At 41.2% G+C, this 25,002-nt stretch overlaps 1 protein-coding gene across 1 annotated transcript; it reads left to right on the top strand.

Moving 5' to 3' along the window:
* Nucleotides 1–23,158, top strand: LOC134806762 (uncharacterized). Its single transcript, XM_063780087.1, has 16 exons — nt 1–307; nt 2,174–2,353; nt 5,311–5,471; nt 7,296–7,438; nt 7,627–7,885; nt 9,201–9,385; nt 9,752–10,000; nt 10,352–10,552; nt 11,058–11,199; nt 11,931–12,113; nt 12,280–12,434; nt 12,765–12,898; nt 12,984–13,120; nt 13,511–13,636; nt 16,140–22,543; nt 22,697–23,158. The coding sequence occupies exons 2-15, from the start codon at nt 2,187–2,189 to the stop codon at nt 18,881–18,883; spliced, it is 4,986 nt and encodes a 1,661-aa protein (XP_063636157.1). The 5' UTR covers nt 1–307; nt 2,174–2,186; the 3' UTR covers nt 18,884–22,543; nt 22,697–23,158.
* Nucleotides 23,159–25,002: the final 1,844 nt, after the last annotated feature.

The following is a 25,002-nucleotide window of genomic DNA, read 5'->3' as shown; positions in this document are numbered from 1 at the left end:
AGTCAGCTAGTCAATCACGCACACTACGAAACGAATCAAGCTCGGGTATTGTCATTCACATCTGTTTTCATAAATTGTTGTTATAGTTTGTGTATAAACGTAATTTATTCTCAATTTATTTATTGATGAGTGTTAGAATTAATTTAAAACGGTTGTTTGAGTGATTGTGTTATCAAGTAATGTTTGTTTGGGTCCTTATTTATTTTTTTTACTTGTGACGTCATTGTTTTCAACTGCCAGTATAAACGACGCAATAACTTAAAATTTCGAAAATGGACTTAAAATGAGGATTGTTTTCGTAAACAAGGTGAGTTTTGGATAAGACGTAGAAAGATTTGCGTAAAGTGTTGTCGGGTAGGGTGTATTTGTTGTGTAGGGTCATAGAAGGGTGGTGCAATTGCATTGATTTCCTTTGTCCTCGGACGGTATCAGTGCTATAGAACTGTAGTAGTTATATTTGTAACTGGCAGCTGATCGAAGCAACAGAGTTTATCCCCTGCTTTAAATTAAATATTCATAAGCTGTTTGAGTTGACATTGTTTTGTTTTTGATTAATTATGTAATCTACAAAGAACGATTCACGCAAGGTGAACATTGTTTTCGTGTTCAATTGTTTTTTGTTGTAGTTACTTTTGCGCATTTTTTGTTCGGTAAAAACTGCATCAGATTTAACGGTCATAACATATTTTATACTGCAGTTTTTTTGATGACTGCAAATGGCATTGAGGTAACTTTATTATTATCCTATTTTTTATTTGCTTATCTTATTTATAGCTGAGTCTTGTCTATCAGCTTTGTGCCCTTCAAACTCAGAAGGAAACCACAACACAATAATCTCTCTTATCTAGTAGGTAGGTATAATATAGTCAACAAGATCTTTCAACTTTTTTTTATTTTTTAATATAGTCCAAAATAAATAATCATAATTAATAAACAATATTATTGAATAAGCTAATGTTTGTATTTGCAACATTTCTTTTCATTTTGTGGTTTATCAAATGTGAGTGTGAAATTATCTAAACTGGAAGTAAAAATTACCAACAATAAGTACCCTTCAAGCAAAATGTTTCTTAAACCTTCACCTTCCAGGGATAAATAAAATAAATATTTGGGGATAATCATACACAGATCAAGTAGCTACAAACTCTGCAAAACTTTTAATATGGGTACTAGGCAACAATATTCATACTTTTTTAAATAGAGTCTGTTCAGAAAGAGAAGAGTAGTGTAATGTAGTGGGTCCCATACATTCCATGACTCTTCTCTTTCCGCACAGACTCTAAAATCCATATCTCGAGAATAAATGTTCATGATAAACACACAAATAAATGCTCTTACAGGATTCAAACCCAGGACCTCCTGCTTTTTAGGGAGTGTGACTTTGTAAAAATAGTCAATAAACAAAATCTTGTAACACCACAACTAATAGGGTCTGTGCGGAAAGAGAAGAGTTTCATTCCATGACTCTTCTCTTTCCGAACAGACTCTACAATTATTATCCTAAATATGTGTACTGTACTCATTGGCTGTTATGTGTGGTGGTGCAGTAAATATTTGTATAAGTGGTATAATAAATGTAGACTTAATGTGCTTAGATTCCTATATGTGGCGGCCACACACTCGACGAGTGGTGAGGGAAGTATGCAAGGCAGTATGGCAGCCAATGACGAGTAGCGCGGCCACACTAAGTCTCTGCCTACTTCCCTCGCTACTTCCCATGCCACTCATCAAGTATGTGGCCGAGGTAATAGAACTTGGTTAAAAAAGAAAATAAGAAGATTTCTATGTAACATACAATACTTACATATAATGGTGAACAATTTGGACAAATCTTACTAAATCTTTAATCATCTAGCATGTAGTAAAAGGTTTGATCATCCCTCTGCCTCGTTACCATGACTCTGTAAGGTTGATACACAGGTAAGTGTGGCCTACCTTCACATTGGGGCCTGTTTACACTTTGATTAGTGTTTATTCATACATTTGCAACTTGCGTTTAGTGGTCCACAAACACACTTATCTTATCTGTATTGACCTTAAGTTTCTCAAAAACAAATGACTTAAAAAATTGAAATTTTCCACTAAACAACCAAAACTACTCTATATTGTCAAGAGTCAATCTATATTTTGTTCCCTAATGAATTTGAATTTAACATCTGGTCCATGTTCGTAGGTCAGGCCACGCAATGTCGGCGGAGTCCCCGCGGCACGCGCGGGCGGGTGGGCCGCTCACGGTGCCCGCTCAGCCGCCCAGCGACCGCGGCCTCATCGACGCGGTGTCGGGCTTCATCAACGACGTCACGCTTTCCTCCTCCTCCACCGCGGACCCTAAAGACGTCATACAATGGGCTCGGTAAGTTGACATGGTCATTTACTTTATAAATACTATTGTCGTTATAAACATTATGTTTTGGCGAGTTCCCAATATTTCAGCCACTTGCGGCATAGTTGCACATGGCATCTAAAGCTAGAGGTTCGCGCCGCGACAGAGACAAGCGACCGAGACAGAAGACCGCGACCGGAGACCGCGACCATGACTTGACCATAGGCAATATATAAGCGACAGTTCGCGGCGTAAGGTGGAGGTTCGCGCCGCGACAGAGACAGAAGACCGCGACCGGAGACCGCGACCATCACTTGACCATAGGCAACACATAAGCGACAGTTCGCGAGGAGACAGAGACCTCTCGCGTCTCTGTCGCCTGTCTCTGTCTCGCTGCGAACCGTCGCTTATATGTTGCCTATGGTCAAGTGATGGTCGCGGTCTCCGGTCGCGGTCTTCTGTCTCGGTCGCTTGTCTCTGTCCAGCTTTAACGAAGTAACTAACAGCAGAATAGTAGCCACCGTGCGAAACAAGCGAATCAGAAATAAGGTAGATTGCTATGGTATGTGGGATGTAGGTAAAGAAGAGATGCATTCCATATAGGTTTTGGTACATTGACCTGCCTGTTGACATCTCTATTGCACTCGCAGTATTATAATATTGCTGTCAAGCTCGCACAGTGACATTGACAACCGGCATCATGGCACATAGATATGTCAACAGGTCGATGTACGAAAATCTATATGGAACGCGTCTCTTCACTAGACCACAAAATTGCAGCATGTTACTCCGTGAAAATGGCATGGAATGTGCAACTGTGCCGAAATATCGGGAACTCGCCAAAACAACTATGAATGGCAAATACTCGTTTTTCTATAGTATCATTAGTATTATAAAATTTACGTTAAATGTGATTTCCATTCAAAAACTTTTCAATAGCTTTGGGCTATTTTTATTTGAATCCGTTGAGAAATTAAAGTTGGGGAAAAGGGCTTCTATTTTCTCGTTCACCTTCGCCGCTGTTGGCACGGCACTAACGACTATACCTTGCTATACCTATAGCAAGTTGGGTTACGTAATAATGGCAGTAAAATTTTATTTTCGATAGGGCTTTCTAATGATGGTCCTACACTGCCAGTTATTGCCAGTTGCCTATGTATTATGATTTATGATTTTTATTGCTATATTAAATGGTGTGGTTCAAATTGAGTTATATAACGTTATATAATAACAATAACACTGTATGACAGGGACAACACAATAAAAACTCAAATAGATGTCAAGATGTCATATACCTACTAAAGAAAAAAAGAAAAAGCGACCAAGCCCTTCGGCCTTCAGCCGGCGTTTTCACCTTACGCTGCTATCGTCTTGACGACTAGACCACCAGGACACGGCGGTACCCGTTCCAAATTCTATTTCAGTTTATAATTTTATAGTAGTGTGACCAAAGTGTGACTAATTAAAAATACAAATCAGAAAATATTTAATACAATAATTTGAATATCTTCCTTTTTCAAACATGGGTATTTCGAACACATACAGAAAGGCAGGTGTTTGTATGGAATTGGAAACATTAAGCGTTGGGGAATTTAGACCAGCTCCCCACCCTATATATAACGTTATGTAACAGCCAGTTACAGCGGGAGAATTATAATAATCACAAATAGCTAATTATGTATATACATTAATTTATACTAATGTCTAGGACTAAAGGAAAATTACGACCAAAACATATCAATGTTATGATTTATGATTATCTCTTCGTCATGGTATTTCGCATATCAGATGTTTACATTATGAGTCATTAGACATCTGCTATCGCTATACTATACTACGATTTATATTTAATTGTTAAGCTTTTCGCAATAATTACGCATTTGTTTAAACAAATAAAATACGCTGTTTATTTGTTCTACATAAACAAAAAAACGTTGAATCTCAGTATTTATGAAATGAACCTAGATTGAAAAGTAATGTTGGCCTTTATGAATTTTTGGTTCCCTAATGGCATGCTTAGGTATCCTGAGTTGAAGTTATTTGCTTACTTATATTATATTTTATCCTATGATGTCGTTTTAACGGTAATATAATATAAACATAACTATGCACAGGTAGGTCTTATCAATAACTAAGATTCAGATAATGCGTATACATCAAGGTCGTTTTAGAAATGTAAGTAATAGAGCTAAATTTGTTTATGGAATTTAATTTATATGTGGTACTTCAAATAACACTAATCATAATAGTTAATAAAAATAATTTAATTAGTCCATGGTTTAGTTTGTTAAGTACTTTTTATATTAGAAAATAACCTTTTCAGTAGGATTTTGGCACAATATATTTTTTACCAATCGTGTTTCGGATTCTGACAAACACTAGAGTATAGAAAAATAATATATATATTTTATTGTAATTAGTACCATAGTGCATAGATAAAAGTCTTAAATTCAACCTAATTTTCCATGGATTAGTACGACTATGAACTAGGGTAGGGTATCGATATATAATATACATGGTGGCTAAAAATAAGTACATTCCCGTTGCCAGGGAGGTTTTGGGATTATACTGAGCAACTTTAACTATGGGACTAACCCCGGAATCGCGAAAAAAAATTACCCTCCTTTAGAAAATGGACCAGCTAAAATGTATGAAGAAACAGCCAAATTGTTTTTTCGCGATTTCGAGGTTGGTCCCATATTAAAAGTTGCTCATTATAAACTCAAAACCTCCCTGGCAACGGGAATGCACTTATTTTTTAGGCACTCTGTATACATCCTAAATTCTATTACTTTATCCGTTAAAACCCACAATCTATTACAGAAATGCATTATTTTCCAACGCCCCTTTGAATGCCACGCCTATCGTGTGAGACGGATCATGAACCTTGTCAGAATGCACGAAGGTTGATATCGGGCTACAACCGCGAGCGTCAGTTTCTTTGGCGGTCAAAAGGTTAAAATGCCGATTTAACTTGTCCTCTCTAGGTTCGAGACAGCAGACATAAACGAGCCGACGCCGGAAGGCGACTGCGACGCCGATATCTCCCCCCTGCTATTGATCCTGGGCTACGGCTCCGGAGTCCAGGTCTGGTTGATCCCCCCGAGCGGGGAAGCGCAGGAGGTTCTGTCATGGCGTCAAGGCACAGGTATGGTATATATTTATTTATTATTTAATTATATGAGCCTAGAGTTTCCCACTGCTAGGCAAAGGCCTCTCCCTTTCCACGTACCCCGGTTTTGACCCGTCTCCCACCAGTTCCTATCAATGGTAGAAAAGTACTTTTAGTTCTTTCTTTGTACCGATCACAGACCTTAAATTATTATAATATATGATCTGTGCGTCGGCCTCTACAGCACGCCATTTTTCTCGGATGTATCGACACTGTCGATTCTTTCGTACTTGCAAGCAGGTGTCCGACCGGGGCGGTATCTAATCCGGCCGACCTCAAGGACGATATAGATATTGAAAGGGAACGAAGGGCCTTGTCGGTGCGGGCAAATATGATAGCACGAAGGTTTGCGGGTTGCTCCAGGGGGGTAAAGATCACTCTCTTTAGAGCGTTCTGTACTTCCCTGTATACCTGCAGCCTTTGGGTTCAGTATTCGCAACGGGCTTATAGGGCCCTTCGAGTCCAATATAATAACGCGTTCCGGGTGATGATGGGACTGCCTCGCTTCTGTAGCGCATCAGGGATGTTTGCTGAGGCGGGCGTCGATTGTTTTCAGGCGACCTTGCGTGTGCGCGCCGCATCCCTGGTGCGCCGGGTGCGGGACAGTCCCAACACCATCTTGAGAATGATAGCGGAAAAACCAGACTGTCCCATAATGCTCCACTGTGAGGGACTACATTCCCCTACAAGTGTGATACAGTGGTAGCAAAAATTGAGAGTTTGGCTAGCACTGTATATCTTGTGTCAATTTTAATGTGTATATGTTGTGTTTATGTGTAATTCTTGTAAGTTTATTGTTTATTGTTGTGTATTGCTGTGTGTGTACCTAAATCACATGAAATAAATAATTATGAAATTAATCGCTATCGAGTTCTTTCTTATAAAAAATCAGAGATGACAGACGATCGATATTATGTCTCGTTGGTGGGACAATACTCTACTTACTACGATGTGACGAGGCGTTCTGAAAGTAAGGAACGTTGTTAGCGCTCTTGAATTAAAGACTAGTACCATTATTTTAATGGTGGGTTACAAATGTACCTATATTTAGTTAGGTTCTTAAGTCTAGGATACGCGCGAGGATTCGTGGTTAGAATGCAATAGCGGGCCTCTGGTGCGGCTCCGAGACGAGGTGGCGTATGTGTAAAACTTCGGCGCTGGCGTCGCGACCTCTGGTTGGCTGCAGACGCTGCAGTTCCCGTCTTCCCGTGCATGATTGGAGTATTGGAGAGTCAGGTGTTGCAAACGCTAACAAACGTATATAGTATAATTATAAGTATTATAACTAGAGATCGGACAGATTGGCGTCATTGCTCGCAATAATGTGGACATGACTCCAAATTTGATTAAATAATTAATCATTTAATTATTTTTAATTTTAAATATATTTTTGATATAAAAAATGAGTACCTACAGAAAATTTGGAAAACATACTGAATATTTTCTTTAATAAATTTACATTATAAGAAATCTTTGTGTTATTTATTGATTAGGAATCAAAATTAAACCTCAGGTAAGAAATTAATTGAATGATTAATTATTTAATCAATTTTGGAGTCATGTCCACATTCTTGCGAGCAATGACGCAAATTTGTCCGATCTCTGATTATAACAGACTGTTAAACTTTTCTGTACATATTTTCGTTCAATTTTTTGGTTTTTATTAAGACATTATTTTCGGTTTGGGAAAACAAATACGTCCTTATAAGCTTTTGTGAATATTAATAACTTAATTTATTTTCATTATCTTTATTCTATCGATTATACTATCAACATGTCAACTTTTCCGTCATCCCGCAGTGAGGGTGCTCCGTATACTGCCAACCCCGCAGCACGGCGACTGTTTCACGTCGAAAAGGCCCCTCATAGCCCTATGTGACTCCGCGAGCCCCGGACCCACGTTCTGCTCTCTCAGCTTTATATCCATAAGAGGAGGAGAGCAGGTAAGGACTTAGTTACACAAACAAACTTAACTAGTAACTAGAAAAGCATGAATTGTTTTGTGTAATATCGTTGACACAAGTTGCTCAATGTCTTGCTTAATTATCCTATCTATCGGTCTAGAGCAGTTCTAAATAGTTATTTTAACACGCGAGTGTGACCACACGCTAAAACAGACTCTATTCCACAGGTGAAGAGTATAAAATTCAAGAATCCAATCCTCGACGTACTGGCCAACAAGCGGTCCGTGGTCGTGGCCTTTTCTGAGAGATTCGCCGTGTTCGACGCGGGCACGTTAGAGGACAGGATGGCTATAACGACTTGCTATCCGTGCCCGTGCCCCTTGGGGGGTAGCCAGCCCATCAACCCCTTGGCGCTGGGAGACCGCTGGCTGGCGTACGCTGATAAGAAACTTCACCCTTCGAAGAGAAGCAGTGGCGGGTGTGAAGGTAAAAAACCGGCCAAGTGCGAGTCGGACTCGCGCACGAAGGGTTCCGTACTATTACGCAAAAAACGACGAAAAAATCACGTTTGTTGTATGGGAGCCCCACTTAAATATTTATATTATTTTGTTTTTATTATTTGTTGTTATAGCGCCAACAGAAGTACATCATCTGTGAAAATTTCAACTGTCTAGCTATCACGGTTCTCGAGTTACAGCCTGGTGACAGACAGACGGACGGACAGACGGACAGCGGAGTCTTAGTAGTTTGGGTACGGAACCCTAATACTGTCCGAGGAGATTTACGAGTCCGTCTTTTATCAAGTAATCATACAAAAAAGGACTTACGATTTGTACATTTTGCATGTACTTGTGAAGTAGGGATACCTGTACCTACAAGTGTACGTACCTGTATTTATTTTGGCACTGCACAGCAAAATCCACAAAGAAAGTCCATGGCCGCGTCCGTCTGAAACTTTTCTATCAACTTACAAATTAACATGCAGGTCTATTTTCGTCGAATAGTAAGCTTCTATTACTATTGGCCCGTACGGTGGTGGCCCATGATGGCCCATAGGTTTTACATACGTTTTTTTTGTAGTACACTTACTCTAAAAGAAAACAACGAAAGTTTTAGTTACACCTTTATGTACTAAAACGATTTAGCATACAATGACCTTAGAACCTTATTATACATTACCATATGTATAACACTCAGCTAGCGAAGGACATAACCGCCAATGATAGTATCATTAACATATATTGTTTCTGCACTACCGCTAATTATAGTTCCACACATACATTAAGCGTGACCGAACAATTGCACAGTTACGCGCGCTCATGCATTCAAATGTACGATTATCTATGCCGTTTGCCTATTTTGTGTGCAATTGATCGTTTAACAAGGTCGAAAATACGGACAATGAGATAAAAAATTACCAACTATCATTGACGTAAATGCACAGAATATGTGAGAATAAGAGAGACAGAAAATACTTTTTTGGGAACAATTCTTTACTTTTTCTTGTTTCTGACCACTCTAATCACGCTTTTATTTATGCCTTATTTGTTTGGTACAAATAAAAAAAGCCTCTTAGCTCGGTGTGCCGCTTGGCAAAGGCCTCTAGCTCTTTCCATTGGGGTCTGTCGTGGGCCACTCTTCTCTAGTTCGGGCCCGCTGTGAGTTTGAGTTCATCCTCCCATCTTGTTCGAGGTCTCCTCTGGCTCCGTGTGCAACCTCTTGGGTACAAAAAACTAAATTTTTTTTTTCATCTGTCGCTTGCGGTGAGACAAAATTTATTTATTTTGGATTTTCTTACTAGGTGAAGGTGTAACGAGCTATACAGCCACCGTCCTGCACGCAGCGAAGTCTCTCAGCAAGGGCCTACGAGGGCTTGGAGAAAGTGTGGCCCACAGTCTAGCAGGTGGGCGAAGCACTTCGCAGTCGCCGTCGCCGCCCAATAGCGACGCCCAGCAGGCGGGCGTCGTCACCATCCTAGATATAGAGGTGAGTGTGACTAAGAATAAGTTTGGCAGGGGGGGAGAAGAATAGTTGGTCAAACCAATTTGTCAGTCAGTAAGAAGCAGGACAACTATACTCTACTCATCCTTTTCTTTTGGGTGCTAGTACTAGTGTAAGACAGACAGTCCTTTGACAAAGTATAGATATAGTGTGGATTTTTAGCTAAACCAGGGGTTCCCAATCTTTTTTAGTCCGCCGCGCTCTTGCAAGTTTCAAATTTAATCTCGGTACCCTATAACCTCTAGCTAGGCTATACACAGGTAGAGAGGAGGATCGCCTCACGGCGCCCCTTTTCACTGTCTACGGCGCACAGTTTGGGAACCCCTGCTCTAAACAATAATTTTCCTCCAGAGCAATGAATATGACGACGGTCAAGACAACGAGGACCCGTACGACCCCATCGTGGCCCACTTCCTGGCGCACTCCGAGGCCATCATCGCGTTGAAGTTCGACGCCAGCGGGATGCTGCTGGTGACCGCGGACCGCCGCGGGCACGACTTCCACGTGTTCCGCATCAACCCGCACCCTTGCGGCCCGAGTCTCGCCTCCGTGCACCATCTGTATATACTGCACAGGGGGGACACTACAGCCAAAGTGCAGGTGATTTCAAACCCGAGGGCCACGGAACCTGCACGCTCGACCCTGACACCCACCGTCATACATGTATTTTATAACCAATGTATGGCGGTCGTTGTCAACCCCGACCGTTCGTTTTGTGGCCGAGTCGTTAATGCATAGAATTGATGTCTAATGACTTCCCTTTGATGTTGGAATTACGAATGTTTTTCTTATCTTATTACATGTTTTATTTTACTATAGTAGGGCTGGTTCTGTCTTTGGGCCGGTTCAATCTGCTCCTGCAGACATGCTTATTAGTCATATGGCTGCTAAATATGACCACTGGAGCCTTTATTGTGCAGGCCATAGGCACTTATACTCATTATTTTTCAGGACATCGCGATATCTCCAGATTCGCGCTGGACGGCGATCACGACGCTCCGTGGTACCACGCACGTGTTCGCGATCAGCCCGTACGGCGGCGCGTGCGGAGTCCGCACGCACACACAGCCACGCGTCGTCAACCGCCTGTCGCGCTTCCAGCGCTCCGCCGGCCTGCCCATACACGCGCAGCCGCAGCGCTCCGGCAGCCCTGTAAGTAGATACCATTGTAATTTATACTTGGAAACCCCTCCCAATGGTTGTGCTTGCGGTTGTAATTTGCGGTTTATTTTAGTCAATAGCGCAAGGTCGTATGCTTACAACCGCGAGTGGCGGTTGGAGGGGAAGCGGCGTGCCGTGGCGGTTGGGTCCGGCTCAGTGCAGCGCTACCAGGTCAAATGACGGCGCTATCGGCAGTTGACAACCGAGATACGTTGGCGTCGCCGTGCCCTACCGCCGCGGTTGGTAAACGCAAGTCCCTAAGATGTGCCCAGGAAAAAAATCTCCGAATATGGTAGCGTTGTTAGATTACTAAGGGTCTGTCGCATCAAACCGTCTCTCTGGGGTTATACATTTTTGTATGGTAAATTTGATAGTTCCCTGCTGATTGCCCTTGATCAGCTCGTCAATTGTGGTTGGTGCAACTGGCCTTTGTAGTGTAATGTTTTATTTCCACTCCGAACTGTCATTGATTAGGTATGAATTTGTTCACTCGCAGGTCAGCGAATGTCTCGGGCAGGGCGCATGGTTCCCCAACCCGCGCTTGCCGCCGTACCCGCTGCCGTGTCCGTGCGCGCCGCTCGCGCAGCTGCGGCCCGAGGCCAACCTGCCCACGCGCACCATCACCCGCACCAGCTCAGGTCAGTTGATAATGATATATGGGTCAATCAACTTTTCTCAAAAATGGACGGCAAAGTCGACTTTGCCGTTTAAAAAATAGGTTGCGAAGCGCGTAGTTTATGGTCAGTCAAAAATTAAAAAGTTAAAAACATTGCAGTCTCGATTTTGGGACTGCAATGTTGCATACAAATTCCATTATTTGTCGAGTTCCAAACTTTTTAAAAGTTGAAATGGCCATATCAAATGAAGGCACAGGCCCATTAAACAGCCAAACAGATGATTAGTACCGCGACTATTTAGCTGTCTCAAATAGGTTGGCGTATTTTCGGCAGAAAAATACACTTCTATTGTATTATTAAAAAAATAAAAAAGCGGCAAAGCTAATTTTTTCAATTGTTTCTACTTTTTTTTGTGAAAATATATACGTAAGAAAGTTGCTTTTGTAAAATATTTCTATGATATTTATATTTCTTGCACCATTTTTGAGAAAAGCACTATATATGACTCGGCTGGAAGGCTACTTGCTGGCTTCGGATTCAATTAAACGGACTCCCAAGGTCGTCCGTTTAAAACGAATCCTCAGCCTGCAAGTAGCTACTTCCGAGCCTCGACAATAATGTACTATTTCTTGTCACCGGTTGCCATTGGTTACGGGCGCGTGGCACTCTTTAAACCAAAATTCTAATTTTGGTCAGATAATCATAGTGGACATCAAACGAGTTACCATATTTTTATACTGTTCCTCTTCCAGGCCGGCAACGCTTGTCGTCCCTGTCGGAGGACTGCAACAGCGCGCCGCTGCCAGCTCGCGCGCGCTTCGGGCTGTCGGTGTGCAGCGCGGCAACGCCGCGCGCGCCCGCCATGCCCGCGCTGTATCTCGTCACGCACACCGGCGGCCTGCTGCACCTAGTGCTGCACGCCCGCCCCGCGAGGAGTAAGGATATTTTTGATTATTTCCAACAAGTATTAGTAGAATTTCAAAGAAATTTTAACACTATAAAGATATTGCTGTACCTATTGCTTCTCTCGCCCTAGGCAAATCAAGGTTTTGCTAACCTAACAGTAGCTTTCATGCGTTCTCTAAATAAACTTGTATGTAGGTATCCCGAAAGAAAAAGTGTGTGACGAGTCTCCGATCGAGGTGGAGGTGGAGCACGTGGCGCAGTGGGCGCTGGCTCGGCCGCCGCCGCCTGCACCGGACCTGCTGGCGCCGCTGCCGCCCACCAGCCCGCTGCTGCAGCCGATAGGCAACAAGGTCAGTATGCGAGTCTCCGGTCGAAGTGGAGGTGGAGCACGTGGTACCTTGGGTCTTATGTGAACTACACAGGACAACTGTCCTTAAACATTAATGCTGAATAGTTTTGTAAAAAAAAATTCTGTTGGTCCGTTGCGACGTAATATTATTTAAAGCAAGGAAAGGTTGTCACTTCTGAACCTCAATATTATAAAAAAATCATAAATAAGAGAGAAACCATTTTTTGTTACTGAATCTAAGTATATCATACCTACTTATTATTGTTAATTACAAGTAACGTCATTGTACAAAACCCTTTCCAAAATCTGATAGTATGATTTTTTTTTATAGTTAAGCTGTGCGGACATATGCATGAGCGAAGAGGAGCGCTGGCTGTCGCAAGTGGAGATAGTGACCCATGCCGGGCCCCACAGGAGATTGTGGATGGGGCCTCAGTTCATCTTCAAAACTTATAACACCACTGGGTAAGTTGTTCCGCAGATAAAGCAAATTCTAGTTTCTGGAGCCACGGTTTTTTTATCAAATTGCTAAAAGTGTCTATATTTCCAGGTCGAACTCATCTCTCTCCGAAGCGGAGGCGGTGGAGGTGGACACGAGCGCAGCGGGAAGCGTGGCGCGCTCCAACCCGGTCAACATGCCGGGCGTGCGGCCCGTGGTGCCTGTCATGGTCGACTCCGGCTCCGCCAGTGAGTTGTACACCTTACTAGCAGAGATAAGGCCTATTCTAGCACGTTTTCTCGGAAACTTTCGTATTTGTCATGCTACTTCGGTCAACCTCAGTACTTTTTGTACTGAAACGGACTGAAATAACATGACACGTTCGTACGTTTCTGTGAAAATATGATGGTAAAGGATTATGCACTACATCTGTAGAGTATCAAAGCAGTAAATTTAGTGATTCTTTTTTTGCGAAAATTCAATCTGTCGTAGCATTTTTAAGTAGCAACTATACCTACAAAAGTAATCTTTTTATTTTTGGAAAATTTTGAATACTTGAAAACATATTTGTCCTCTCTTTGCAGGTGGTCTGTTCATAACTGGTCGCCGCAGAAACTTAATGATAACAATTGTCGCAGGTTCCCTCGAGCACTCCCCATCGGACAGTTTCCGGCGCAAATCGTTACTGGCCGACAGCGGCCGCGCGTCCGTGTGCGACGTGCAGCTGCGAGAGGACCTCGCCGAGGCCATGAAGGAGGACCACGGTACGTACCCTCCCTGACACCACCTTGTTGCACGTCGGACAGTGTACGGCGCCAGTCGCTGCTGGCTGACTGTGAGAGGACCTCGCATAGGCCCTGAAGGAGGACCATGGTACGTACCCTCCCTGACACTACCTTGTTGTACGCCGGACAGTGTACGGCGCTAGTCGCTGCTGGCTGACTGTGAGAGGACCTCGCATAGGCCCTGAAGGAGGACCACGGTACGTACCCTCCCTGACACTACCTTGTTGTACGTCGGACAGTGTACGGCGCCAGTCGCTGCTGGCTGACTGTGAGAGGACCTCGCATAGGCCCTGAAGGAGGACCATGGTACGTACCCTCCCTGACACTACCTTGTTGTACGTCGGACAGTGTACGGCGCTAGTCGCTGCTGGCTGACTGTGAGAGGACCTCGCATAGGCCCTGAAGGAGGACCACGGTACGTACCCTCCCTGACACTACCTTGTTGTACGTCGGACAGTGTCCGGCGCAAGGCGCTGCTGGGCGACTGTGAGAGAACCTCGCCTAGGCCCTGAAGGAGGACCACGGTATGTACCCTTCCTGACACTACCTTGTTGTACGTCGGACAGTGTCCGGCGCAAGTCGCTGCTGGCCGACTGCGAAAGAACCATACTGAACCCATGAAGGAGGACCACGGTACGTACGAGGGTACGACCATGATGTCCCTGACATTACCTTGATGTACGTCGGACAGTGTCCGGTGCCAGTCGCTGCTGAACCGTACCGAAACTAAGAAAGAGGATGACCGTAAGTACCCTTTACTAACCCAAGAAAACGTTAAATATAAATGGTCAAGCAAATCTTGTCAGTAGAAAAGGGCGCGAAATTCAAATTTTCTATGAGACGATATCCCTTCGCGCCTACATTTTTCAAATTTGCCGCCTTTTTCTACTGACAAGATCTGCTTGACCAACTATATGTCTTTAGTTGGTCAAGCTCGAGTTTGAGCTTGAAAGAAACATGAGTCGTTTCTAGGTAAGCTGCACTACCTTAGCTGCAGAGACAAAGTGACCCCCCCCTGCATTGAAATTTGTTTGCATCGGGTCAACTAACTCTGCAGCTCTTTAAATATTCTAAATTAGTATTTTCATTTTTGATGCGTTGTTTTTACATTTAACTAGTGTAGTAAAACCCTTTATTGTACAAATGACGCGGTGAACAACAGTCTAAACCCAGCCAACAAAGTTATTTCAGTATTATATATTTTCAGTATTGTAAGAGTTGAGTGTTTTTTTTTCATAACTCATAAAGGTTGACTGAGTTAAGTTCTTCAAATTCAGACTCATAAAACTCGACTCTTCACCAACTTCATTATTATCATAGCATGCCACTAGAGCAGCGGTCGGCAACCTTTTAGCAGCCAAGGGCCACATAGTAGTTAAGGAAGTTGACTCGGGCCGCACTTTTGTTAATATGGGTGACTTTATCAGACATTGTTTGATGACAATATTACATACAAAATAGCCAGGGGGGCTCGCGGGCCGCTTGTTGCCGACCGCTGCACTAGAGTAATATTAGGTACCTACAGTCGAGTGCATTCGCGGTGTTCCACTTACGAACAATTGTTGGTACCAGCGGTACGATAATACTCGGCATATAATTGAAACTGATTGATTTTTTGATTTGCATGTAAGCACTTTTAATGACTTTGAATTCGCAATGGTTGAATATTTTTATCGTCATTGAATTTATCAAGTTAATTTATTTAAAAAGTCTGTCTGAAACATGTTTTAAGTATGTGCTTATTTAATATAATATTTACTATATTTTTGACTTGCGCTAAACTTGTTGCTATATGAACTAAAATCACAATCTGCTTGCAACGGAACTACCGTCTAAGTGATAAGTGCCAACAGTGGAGGAGAGAAGAAAGCATTGCGTGAACGCATGAACTATACAGCCAAAGGCATCCATCTTATCCCTTGTTGGCTTCACGGTTGTGAAAGATATCCCATCGGCCACGATTTATCTGTTCAACGAATAAAATCTCTCTTTTCTTGTATGGTCACCATCAAAGAAAAATATCGAACTTATTTTCATTACTGCAGTTATGATAAGTTATGGAACTTACGTCATATACGTCAAAAATGTTGGTTTATTAATTTCCAGTGCGCCATGGGAGTCAACTAAAAAAAATCCGCCTTAAGCAATTACTATCATCTGTTCAAGTTTGATTGGATCGGAACATTTTCTTTGACGGTGACTGATGAAACTTTCTTACCTTTACATGTGTGCTGCCAACCCTGTTCCCTTGTTATTTCTTTCATACGTTACTATCCATCTACTAATTCCACAAAATTGGGCAAGCGTGATAAAACCAAAACGTACACCTGACTAAACTACCACTGACTTTTTAATTCGCTTCGCCGCCTCTTGCAGGTTTCTGACCCCGAACAGATAAGTCGACGATAGTTTTCCGGCCCTAATGCTTTTTTCTAAATCTCCTCCAAGCGTGGAATAACGTGGTTGCCTTTGGTTCGTATAGGGTGGCCGCGGGAGGAGGCGCGGACGGCGCGGCGGTGGGGCTCGGGCGCGGGAGGGGGCGTGCGGCGCGCCGTGGACCCGCTCGGCACCGTGGTGCCGCGCGCCGAGCCCGAGCCCGGCCCCGAGCCCGCCGACCCCGACCTGTACACGCAGGCCAACGCCGACGAGGGCCGCTTCCGCCCCGTCGTGCGCGCGCCCGCCGCCCTGGGCCTGCCCCAGCACGTCGTCGCGCGCCCGCTGCCGCGCGACACCACCATCCCCGTGCAGACCGTCGCGCCCGCCGACCACCTCACCGTCCCCGACGAGCCCGTGCCGCTCAACACCGACGTGGTCATCCCCGCCGCGCTCACTGCCGCGCCGGCCCGTGCCCGCACCGTGCCCGTGCCCGGGCAGGACTCCGGGTTCGTGCCCGTCGAGCGCGCCCGCGAGCGCGCCGAGCGACGGACCGTTCCCCCCGTAGACGTGGTCGATGTTAGACCCGACGTAGATAAAGATCGTAAAGATCTCGAGCGAGAGAGTGATGTATGGAAGCGTGAGGACCCGCGTGTGAGCTCGGCCCCGGCCGAGCGCGAGAGCAATAAGGAATCACTGCCAAAATCGAATCGGGCCTCGGATGATATTCAACCGATCGCCCGAGCTAGAGTTAAGAAATCTCCCACCCCAAAGTCAGTTAGTGATAGAGATAGTGAAGTTAAAATTAAGGAAAAACCTAGAGATATTAAGGAACGGGAGAAGAATACCGAAGGTGCTAGTAGGGATGAGTGCGAGCTCAAGGAGTCGAGAGTTCCGAGGAAGATGGAGGTCAAGCCCCATGTTGTTGTTGCTGATGATGGAAAAGTAGATAAGCGTACCGTGTCGGTTGTTAAAGAGGAAGCGCCAGTCACGAATACCATTCCGGTTAACATGGAGGACACTCGTCCAAAATCCAAGCATCTGGATAAAACTGAAAAATCAAAGGTAACTGAAGACAATCGCGATAAATCCAAAAAAGGCGACAAGAATGAGACTTTGACTAAAGACACTCATGATAAATCTAAAAAAGTTGACAAAGAAGATATTATTGTAAAAGGCGCAACAGAAGAAACCTACGACAAGACTAAAAAGAATAATCAAATTGACCCTATAAAGCCAGCTATGGATGAAGGCCGTGATAAGATCAAAAACATTGAAAATGTAAAACAAGTTACAGAAGAAGCTTCTGAAAAGTTGATAAAAGTTGAACATACGGATGTTGCAAAAGCAGAAGAACAAGCTTGGGATTTGCTTTTCAACGAATCAGAAAGGCCTGCAATTTTGAACGTGACCCAACAAACTATTGTAACTGACAAATTCGATGATAAACCGAAATCCAAGAAAACTCGTAAAGGTAAAAAAGGGCAAGAAGATCTGCAAGCTAAAGAAGATGAAGATAGTTTTATAGAGATTCACGCGATTGATGAAGCTAAAACACCTTCTTGTGGCGAGCTGGTATCCATTTCCACGCCATTCGAAGACATCGATTCGACTACTTATTTGGCAAAATTAAAGAAACCTCGTTCATCCAGGAGTATCACTTCTGAAAAAGATGATGAATCAGAGGTTAAGGCTGTTGAATGCTTCCCTGACGATGACTACGAACTTACTTCACTTAAACTGAAGAGCAGGAAGAATTCTTCCGTATCATCTTTCATGGAGGGTTGGCCTGAACCGAGCCCTGTCAAAAAATCGACCCCATTGCCAATAGAAAAACCATCAAGTCACCTGAAAGTAAAACATGATGTTTTAAGTACTAGTGAAATCTCATCCACTTCCCCTAAAGATGTCCCAAAAACGAAGAAGAGCAAATCATTGTCTCCATATTCCGATGCCAGTAGAAAACATGGTGACAAATCATTCGAAGCCGAGAAAAAAGATGTCTACGTTATCGATTCTACGAATGACGAATTTCCTGAAATTCAAATAACAAGAGGCAGCAAAACCCGGAAGTCACCACAGCCAATGGAAAGAAAAAGCGTGGAAAAAGAGATTCTTCAAGAGAAACCAATAAAATCCTGGAGTTCCATAGCTGCTACGAGAAACGACAAAAGAGATGAACCTACTCTGGCTTTGAAAAAATATGAAAGACGTGACTGGGAAGAAACTCATGTGGGTACTAGTTTAGAGTATCCGAAGTCTGTCAAAGACGATCGTGTGTCCTTGCAGGATAAACTTATTGAACTCTGCAAGAGAACTGACATTATGGTTGCAGAATGTGACGCTCCAAATGAGCTTAACTTTGTTGAAGAACACCACACAGATCTACACGATCTGCCACCGTTAGAACCCTTAGATTTCGGTTTAGACGACTACAAACTTGAAGTCATGAGAGACAGTCTTTTGGAAGTAAACGATACAAAAATCAGTAGCCCGATATGCAAAATAAACATTGACGATATTCTTTCGTCTATTAAAGAAACCACGAGCAAAGTCATAGAATCGAGTACCTTCAATTTAGTCGATTTGGAGAAGGTGCCAGCCAGGAAGGAAAAAGGTTTTAGTGTTATCGAGAGTCATAAGATTAGGACTCAAGAGGTGAAAATAGATGATGAAAGTAAAGAAGGGGAGAGTTCAACGATGGAAAAGTCGTCGGACGACGACAACGTGTCGCCCCTGGTATCGACCGACAGCGACAAAGAAGACAAGCGGACCGCCGGTGCTGCAAGTGTGCTCCTCCCTTCCGCAAAGCAATCATCCAAATGTAAGAAGTCGCGTCGAAAGAAGAAATAACTCTAAAGTATGTGTTCAAAATCATTATAGCTTCATTTATATTATAGTGTTGCAATGTCACTTCGTAAATATCAATAATTGATGCTAATTACATAAATACAATTAATAGGTATGAACGGTAAAAAAACGTCATAAATATTTTTAACCACTATGATTTTCAAACTTACTTTTAACATAAAATTTTCAAAAAATATCTCTACTTATGCCACAATAATTAAAAAAGATAAAATAAAAATACATAAAATTCATTGAAAATGACAAAAATATTGTTAACGTTTTCTTTATGGAGATAGTTATAATATGTAGTTGCGTTTTGTTCATGTTTTTCGATAAAAATGTTTAACGGTATCGTCTGAACAATTTTATCAAAAACTATCTTCATAAAAAAATATAGTTAAGCATTACAACAGTGCTGCTACAGTACTTATTTTTTTAGATTATTTAATTACTTTATACGTTGTAGTGTTTGTAGTAAACTTCAATGGCGGACACTACGTTAGATACTATTTTGCTTTCATTACCAACGCATGAAAATGTAATGTAACCTTCTTGGCTCTGCCATAGTTGAGTATCTGTTCGGCCAGTACGACGAGAAAGTACCTCATTATTTACCATTTTAAAAACCTTAATCATATTTGTTGCGGTATCTAATAGAATCTCGAATGTGTGCTTTTTTCAGCTATTTCGATATACATTATTGTATTTATTACCATATACCTCAACATACGTTGACTAACATTTCGCACTGGCCCGCTAAGTGAGACGGAAGCCCGCAAATCTGTGCACGGTGACCACTCTCACAGTCGCGACTTGCCTGTGACCAAGTCACTTGGTATAAAATACCTTCTCTTATACACGGCTGTCTTTATGTACAAATACTTTAACTATCCAGCAAGTATTAATCTAGAGGTTTTGTTTTTATATTAAGTTTTATGTTGAATCATGACAAATATTTATTTTTTCTATCTTAGCTTTTATTTCGTGTAGATGTTTAATTAACTTATGATATTTAGTTAATAATTTAGTATTGAATTAATAATGATTAGTGCATAATATTTATAATCATGATCACTTTCTTAAATGAAATTATTTGCTTTTTGCTCATTTCTTTGGAAATAGGTTAAGTGATGAAATAAAAGGCATATAATAATAAAAAGAAATAAATACATACAGTGTGGCATCTAATTTTACTGAATTTAGACAAGAAACGAGAACAGCGACGTGGCCATCAATCTCTCGATTGATCATTTTTGCTTTGGACGTAATTTCAGTTTTATTAAAGGACTTAATTTCTGTTGATAAATCATAAGTGTTTCTGCTGTTGCGCAGCCGCGTAAATATAACAAAACTTAAAAGCGTCATCATTTGGATGGTATCGCATCCTTTTATGAAATAAGTTTTCCAAAATTACAATGATTACATAACAACAAGGTTTGCGATTTGTGAATCTATGGCGGCCTTCAGTGACGAGCAATGTATTAAGTTGTGATGACATGTTTACACGTTAGTAAATCTAAGTGACATAATTTAATAGGAAATATACCAGTTGTGGAAGGATGTGTGCTTAGCATAATGTGTTATCTTGACAATATGGTATCTTATGTCCTACGAATACGAACTCAACCAGATTTACCAACCAAGTGTGTAAAGAAGTAGTATTGGACTAACATGAATTATTGTCTTGCACAATCTATGTGCTATGTTTTCATTAGATGAACTGTATCAGTCCCTAATATACAATTACCGTTTTGTTTGAAAAATAACAGAATATCGAAGACAGCAGAAGCATGATGATCGCGTTTTTATCGTCTGGCCCCGTAGACAACATGCCAATCGCTAACGCTCCGTAGCGAACGAAACGCAACTGTCACTGTCACACTAATATGTAAGAGCGATAGAGAGACACAAAGCGATTCGATGGCAATGCGCAAGCGATTGTCACCTTGGTTAGGCCGCATGTTTTGTAACCGTGGCCTTTAAAAGAAATATCTAAGTGCAAGACTATAACGCGACACGATAGACGATAAAAATGCAACCACCGATATATCATACAAAACCATTTACTGTAATTAAAAAAAAATAAAGCCGTTTCTATTGGCTGGTAAGGTATAGTTATTTTGCTGAACAGAAAGAACTGTATAAAACGGCACCATTTCAAGTAGGTTTGTGATTTGATGTAATACCGTTTTATACACAGTCCCTTGCCAACCGGCCACCTAGCTTCGAATAATCGTATTATAAAAAATTAAGTTAATATAAAATTAAGGTAAATTTATTAATTGAGTAAATGATCTAAGTATCACAAAACGTCTAAATCCCTATTAACATAATAAAAATGTATCACTTTTTCATCCAAAAACATGATCCTTGAATGTATATTTATTGTTAAAACTTTTTAAATTTGTTATCAAGATTTGTCTAATATAGTCAAACCTACTCAATTTACACTTAATTACCTAGGAGTTTTTACGATAAGTACCTAGTTTTCGAATTTTGAAATCTATATTTGATCTGTTTCAATGGGTGTGGTGATAACTCGCTTCTTTACGAGCCCCTATGGAAGATTTTTTTTTTTTACACCAACACGGTAGCAAACAAGCGTGCGGAGTTCGCCTACTAATTAGAAAAACGTTTTGAAATTTATTTTGATTCATAATTCCTCTATTTTAATCGTCATAATAAAATTATGTTTTAGTTATAAACAACACAATCGGATTAGTTAGACGTTTTCTGGTAATCTGAATGAACCAACATATAACCTCATTATGAGTATTATGACAATTACGTGTCATATCATATCCCGTCACATTTATGTCCCGATGTGAATGATAAATTACCATCCGAAATAACTATTTCCATTGCCAAGAGGTATTTAACCACTAACGAATTCGAATTAGGCATAATTTTAAGGCAGCACTTTTTGGACTATTTTTGATAAGTATATGTATATTTTCTTAAATTAATTTTAAATTTCATTGCTACAGCAATGCTATTGATATTTTAATGAGTTTTTACTAATTCGGCCCATCTACGAAGAACTTTTTATGGTGTCATTAGGGCCGTATGAATTAATAAACAATATGTTAGTATTATTTTAATATGCTAATTTTAAATTTTAAAGTACATGCAAGAAATGTCAAGGAACATAAACCATGAGTTACAAAAAAAGAATATATTTATAACGTTTTCGCTTATTTGCAAGTACAAGATATCTTTATGTAGATAATGAATGACACAGATATACTTACCATAGCTTGACCAATGTATTGTTAAGTAAGTTGCAATTGTAACCGTTGATTACTAATAGATACGTTTTAAATATGATAGATAAGACCACTGTGCTTAAGTAGAGTGAACCCTTTAATCTCGTGCGTCGTTAACTTGTGACAGCTCGTTTGATATAAATTTTGAATCTCCAAATAGACTTCAGCGGGATCAAAAGTCAATAACTCCTTGTTTTCATTGTTTATACACGTAAAAAAATATTACAAGAGATTATTATGTAATTCAGTATTCAGTAGCAAATTCATACAAATATTATTTTAACTGAGGGTCTAACGCGAATATCTTGTGCAATGTATTCGAACGATAGAGAGACAGATAACGATATTGCGTACGTCAATGTTCGCGGTAGGCCCTCTGATTAACCTAAAGGCCCCTGTACATATTGGGCCAGCCAGCGTGGGCCAGTCTAAGGGACGCATTTATGCGTTAGAGGGAGCAAGTGATATTGCTATCTCATTCTACCGCATGGCTGCGTCCCTTGGACTGGCCAGCGTTGGCCCAATATGTACAGGGGCCTTAACAAAATAGTGCTTGGCTGCCATAAAGTTGTCAGAAGTTGCAACTTACTAAAATGTAAAGCTTAGTTTATGTAGTATTGATAAATCTGACATTGTATTAACTACATTATTTTAGATAAATAGTTATATTATATCAGAATTTAAAAGTGCACAAGCTATCATATATTAATAATTATGCTCATCCATACGCCTCATTGGGGTGCCTGGGCAGGATAGAAACTTGAAACAAACTGATATAATATAGCAACACTTCTAAAAATATTTTCTCTTCTTTTATTGTATAGGTATAGAAAAACTTGTCTAATAATAAAACTCGAATTTGCTGTAGTCAGTGCTTTCGCGTGTTATCAAATTGATATTTGTAAATTCAGCTGCCTTGTATCAGTATGATTTTGTTGATAATGTTATGGAGTGTTTTAAAAAATCAAATAGTAATAAATAAAATAAAAATGAGAATTCAAAAACCACAAAACTGTGTTGTGATTTTGGTATCCCTTACGTAGTAGAAATACCTATAAGTAACAAAAATATCCAATGTCTTTTATAACAGAATTTATACTTACCTATATTTCAATTAGGTACCTACCTGTACGATTTTCAACTTTACTAAGCCTTGTAATAAGGACTATTAGTACAGTCAGCAGCAGAAGTTGCTAAGCGGGCGAGGCGTTCAAAATCACATTGACACGCTCTTATTCTCTTAACAATAAAGCCGCGTCAAGATCATTTTGAACATCTCGCCCGCTTAGCAACTTCTGCTGCTGACTGTACTTACCACTTAGATAAAGTGATTTAAGAGCCCATTAACGTGCACACTAGCGCCACTGCTAAATAATCGTGATATCGTGATGCGTCCAAAGTTAAAACGGCCGTTTTTGTTTTGAGTTCATAGATCGACGAATCCAGCAACATAAAAACTAGTTCGATGTATTCAAAAGGTACTTAAATACAAAATACAGTCCGTAGCGGCCCCCTTTTTTAAATATCTTTTGTTAAATTTAAATAATCACGATTATTTAGCAGTGGCACGCTAGTGTGCACGTTGAAGGGCTCATAAACAGTTGTCAGATTGACTACTTTCCTTTCCATCTAAAAACACAAACACAAAAATCAATATTAAAATTGAGCGTGCTCTATCTTTGTTGTTAGGATTTTTGTGTTCACGTCGAAAAACAGAAATCACAAAACTTTATATTACCTTGAACTTAGGTACTTGCCTTTTCTTATTTTGTGGAGTATCTACAGAACGCACAATGGGCAAGTGACAGCTAATTAGGTTGTTGTGTGAGGGCGCGAACAACATCGTTAGTTCATCTATTTTTCTCAATCGCTCGGATATGCAAGAGCGATAGAGAGGCAAATAACGAAATTTCGATTTTATGGCTAGCCCACTGTAGTATTGTTTGATCTTGCCCGTCATATGTTAAAAATATTTTCGTCTTTTTAGACTATTGTAGGTACCTGGACAGGTACCTATGAAGGTATATTATTAGTTAAAACAGCAGAATTTCACATGAAAAATTTAAATATAATAATAAGTTCCTATTACTTAGCAGTGAGCTTCGAGTCCTAATCAGCAAATAAGAAATATGTCCCTTGTTTTTAATTTGTAACCTAGAATTTTAACTTAGTAATCTCACCTGTGACTTGGAACCACAGCGCAAACTGATTTTTGATGATTTTTACGCGTTTAGAGTCTGTGCGGAAAGTCGTGGAATGTATGGGGCCCAATACATTCCACGACTCGTCTCTTTCCGAACAGAGTCTAACCACATTGATGTTCTCTGTAATTTGAATTTGCCGATATCGTATTTCAGCTATAGCCGCAACGCGTTTCGAAGCCGAACCGGAGGAGCTGAGCTCCAGCAGTTTTAGCTCGACGTCGCGCGCCTCGCTCGACCCGCCTTCGTCGCCCACGCCGTCGTGCAGCGGCGACAACCTGCTTCACTTTCCTGGAGACTCCAGTAGCTCTGTGTAGCTTGTTGAGGTATTTTAATGTCATTTTGAAAAAAATGCTTTGACGGTTTGAACTCTGATATTTTTAACTCTTCGACCGCCAGTTGACTGACACGCGCGGCTACACCTCAATTTCAACCTTCGTGCATCCCGACAAGGTTCACGATAACGCGCCGCGCACTTCATGCGTGGCGTTTAAATGGTTAATCGACTTCCAAAAACTTATCATATCGAAAAACGGTTGTTACAAACCCCTATTCGGTTTGATTTCAAATTTTAAATAGGTATTTACCTATCGATACTCCTTACATGTAGTAGACTAGTAGAAGACCTAAAAATTTAATTTTCATCACACCAGCT

This window comes from Cydia splendana, chromosome 3 (assembly GCF_910591565.1).
Source record: "Cydia splendana chromosome 3, ilCydSple1.2, whole genome shotgun sequence".
Taxonomy (NCBI): Eukaryota; Metazoa; Arthropoda; class Insecta; order Lepidoptera; family Tortricidae; genus Cydia; species Cydia splendana.
Note: the sequence above shows the minus strand (reverse complement) of the source record. Positions and strands in the feature narration are given on the sequence as shown.

Bases quoted from the DNA above. Each gene is read 5' to 3' on its own strand.
- LOC134806762 (XM_063780087.1), top strand. From the start codon at position 2,187: ATGTCGGCGGAGTCCCCGCGGCACGCGCGGGCGGGTGGGCCGCTCACG. The intron at 5,472-7,295 runs GTATGGTATATA...GTCATCCCGCAG, and splicing joins GTCATGGCGTCAAGGCACAG to TGAGGGTGCTCCGTATACTG. The intron at 13,637-16,139 runs GTACGTACCCTC...TGGTTCGTATAG, and splicing joins GGCCATGAAGGAGGACCACG to GGTGGCCGCGGGAGGAGGCG.